The sequence below is a fragment of the Cucurbita pepo genome, chromosome 18 (assembly GCF_057944985.1).
Source record: "Cucurbita pepo subsp. pepo isolate OVF chromosome 18, ASM5794498v1, whole genome shotgun sequence".
Taxonomy (NCBI): Eukaryota; Viridiplantae; Streptophyta; class Magnoliopsida; order Cucurbitales; family Cucurbitaceae; genus Cucurbita; species Cucurbita pepo.
Window position 1 is genome coordinate 1,975,157 of NC_141815.1, and position 3,540 is coordinate 1,978,696.

The 3,540-nt window shown below is 39.2% G+C and overlaps 1 protein-coding gene across 1 annotated transcript; it reads right to left on the bottom strand.

Moving 5' to 3' along the window:
- Window positions 1-379: 379 nt before the first annotated feature.
- Window positions 380-2,669, bottom strand: LOC111805582 (23 kDa jasmonate-induced protein-like). Its single transcript, XM_087119718.1, has 3 exons — window positions 2,250-2,669; window positions 978-1,154; window positions 380-472 (listed from the first exon to the last, which is right to left on the bottom strand). Exons 1-3 carry the CDS (start codon window positions 2,667-2,669, stop codon window positions 380-382), a joined length of 690 nt encoding a protein of 229 aa, XP_086975844.1.
- Window positions 2,670-3,540: the final 871 nt, after the last annotated feature.

The following is a 3,540-nucleotide window of genomic DNA, read 5'->3' on the forward strand; positions in this document are numbered from 1 at the left end:
TGAGAGAAATATTGGATAAAAGTTTATATTGATGACTTGATCAGAATTCAAAAAGTATATTTTCAAAGTAATGCTTAAACAGTTTATATATCATTTCGTTTACTGTATATAGTTTTACAACATATAATCATCTACCGTATATAACTCTTTTTTACTGTGGTTACGGTATATATGACCATTGATTGAGCTATAAATAAGCAGCATGGTCCATAACCCAACACGTTCTATGACTTTTCATGACGTTGTATCACCACGACGATGACTGGTGTGCGATGGCGACTCAAATCTCCTCGTCAATTTGATGGCGCTACCAAATATCAACGAATATGCATAAGAACCACCACCAAAACCCACGGAAAATACATTGAAGAGTCGAGGCTCAATTTGAATACTCATCGGCTAATTCACACCCAATCACTCGTGGATTTCGGTGTACACCAATGTCTAAGGAGAACCCCGAAAACGTTGATACCTGATTTCAAACAATACTAGCAAAAATTCTCAAAACTTAAATCTATTTCTAGTGATACCAAATTGAGAGAAGCAATAAATCAATGAACTTTGTCGTTGATTCTCGAAAATATTTGAGAAAGATTGTCAAACAATTTAGGTGAAGGAAGAAAATAAGGAAACGGTGAGATTGTAGAGATAATTCGTCAGTCTTAACATTTCTTTAGGATTGAAACCTTTTTTATTCATAAATTCGAATGATTCTTTGAGTTAAGAAAGTAAAAGTTAAAAGTATTGCAAATTTAGAAAGTGAAATTTAACATAGATATTATATATATATATATATATGCATACACATATATATACATACATACACATATATATATATAAAGTTTTAACATTTAGGTGCATACATCCATTTATGGTAGCTTGATGTTTTATTTAAACTATGCATGAACAAAGAAAGGCCTATATATATATGATTGGATAAGGTAGGGTTTTGATCAATTTATTATACTGAAAATTGCCTCACAAATGACAGTGCTACCATTTCCAATGGAACCAGCTGATTGGCTTTCGTACTGGTTCACTGAATGGCAGAGAGATGACTCATGCAGCAATTTAGAGAGCCAATTCCAAAGATCATTTCCAGAAGAATGATTTGCACCAACAAAAGGATTATGTTCATCACGCTTAGTGAAAACCTACACCATATATAGCATCATTTTAAGTTATTTTGTTTTGAAAATTATCAATGAAATACAAATATTTTAACACTACGAACTCACCCGATATTGTCTTTTTTGAGCTTTTCATTATAGATTTTCCCTTAAGGTTTTAAAACACGTCTATTAGGGATAAATTTTCACACCCTTATAAACAATGTTTTGTTCTCCTCTCCAACCGATGTGGGATCTCACAATCCACCCCCCTTCGGAGCCAAGCGTCCTCGTTGGCATTTGTTCCCCTCTCCAATCGATATGGGATCTCACCTCTTCAGGGCTCAACATCCTCACTGGCACACCCCCCAGTGTCCACCCCCCTTCGATTCCCAACATCCTCGCTTGCACACCACCCAGTGTCTACCCGCTTCTGGGCTTAGTGTCCTCATTGGCACACCGCCCTGTCTCACTCTGATACAATTTGTAACAGCCAAGTCTACCGCTAACAGATATTGTCCTCTGGGTTTTCCGTTTTAGATTTTCCCTCAAGGTTTTAAAACACGTCTATTAGGGAGAGGTTTCCACATCCTTGTAAAGAATGATTCGTTTCCCTCTCGAACCGATGTGGTATCTCACAATCTACCCTCTTCGAACCCCAGTGTCCTCGCTGACACTCGTTCCCCTCTCCAATCGATATGGGATCTCACAATTCACCCCTCTTCAGGGCTCAGCATCCTCGCGAGTACACCGTCCAATGTCCACCCCTCTTCGATTCCCAGCATCCATGCTAACACACCATCCAGTGTCTACCCCCTTCGAGGATCAGCGTCCTCGTTGGCACACCGCTCGGTGTCTAGCTTTGATACCATTTGTAACAACTCAAGTCTACCAACAAATATTGTCCTCTCAAGGTTTTAAAACAGGTCTGTTAGTGAGAGCTTTCCACACCCATATAAAGAATATTTCGTTCCCCTCTCCAACCAATGTGGGATCTCACAGGTCACTCCCTTTCCGGGCCCAACTCATTCCACTCTTCAATCAATATGAGATCTCAGAAACATAATTGATTTTCGTTTGAAAAAAGGGTATAAACATTTTTAAAATAAAGAGAAATGTTGTTAAGAATTGAGCATAAACCTTGTTTGTTGTGAGCTGATATGATGGTGGATTAGACCAAGATAGAAACCAATCAGTAGTTACACCACGCAAGTTTTGGCCTCGATATACAACAGCAGCTTCTGAGCCTGTTGAGTCAGTATCGACATGTAGAAACACACCCCATTGTCCATTTTCAATCCTAATAGGAAAAGGTGAAGCTCCAATACAACCATGCCAATCATGAGTTTTCAAAAGCTTTATGGCATTGCCAGTAGCGTTGTAAATTAAGCCCATTGTTGAGACTTCGGTTCCCCATTGTGCATTCAACTTCTCCAAGTATTCAAGCGCATTCTTATCTTTTGCTCCAACATTCTTCAATTGTAATGCCACGTATGCCCTATCTTCACTTCCTTTCTCCTTTCCTATTGTAATTGGATCGCCAAACACGTTGCATGCCATGGAAAGCTTTCAGTAAGACTCTACCAAAATCGAGAAATAAAAACGATTAAACAATAATTTAGTCATGCAACAACTTATACGTAAGAACGATGTACTTAAGATCAAAACAACATTTGTATGGTATAGATTAACTCACAAATTTTATATAAAGAGTAAGGGTGTTACTGGGTTGAGTTGGGTTCGAGAAATTTGTTGGACCAACTAGAAATGTCGAGTTGGCTGGGATTGGTGACCTGAACAACCTGAACAAAGTTTACTATTTAACCCTCTATTCTCGAGTTGAGATTGGTGACCTGAGCAACCTGAACAAAGTTTACTACTCAACCCTCTATTTTCGGATTGGGTTGGTGACCTGAGCAATCTGAACAGAGTTTACTACTCAATCCTCTATTTTCGGGTTGAGATTGATGACCTCAGCAATCTAAACAAAGTTTACTACTCAACCCTCTATTTTCGGATTGGGTTGGTGACCTGAGCAATCTAAACAGAGTTTACTACTCAACCCTCTATTTTCGGGTTGAGATTTGTGACTTGAGCAACCTGAACAGAGTTTACTACTCAACCCTCTATTTTCGGGTTGGGTTGGTGACCTGAGCAGTCTGAACAGAGTTTACTACTCAACCCTCTATTTTCGGATTGAGATTTGTGACCTGAGCAACCTGAACAGAGTTTACTACTCAACCCTCTATTTTCGGGTTGGGTTGGTGACTTGAGCAGTCTGAACAGACGTTACTACTCAATCCTCTATTTTCGGGTTGAGATTGGTGACCTTAGCAATCTAAACAAAGCAGGCAGGCAAAGCAATCTAACGGTGCCTTGCGCAAATGGAGAATCAAAGCAGGCAAAGCAATGTTTGCCTTGAAGACCACCA

Bases quoted from the DNA above. Each gene is read 5' to 3' on its own strand.
- LOC111805582 (XM_087119718.1), bottom strand. From the start codon at position 2,669: ATGGCATGCAACGTGTTTGGCGATCCAATTACAATAGGAAAGGAGAAA. The intron at 1,155-2,249 runs GTTTATGCTCAA...TATATGGTGTAG, and splicing joins ATCAGCTCACAACAAACAAG to GTTTTCACTAAGCGTGATGA. The intron at 473-977 runs GCAATTTTCAGT...GTTTGAAATCAG, and splicing joins GTAGCACTGTCATTTGTGAG to GTATCAACGTTTTCGGGGTT.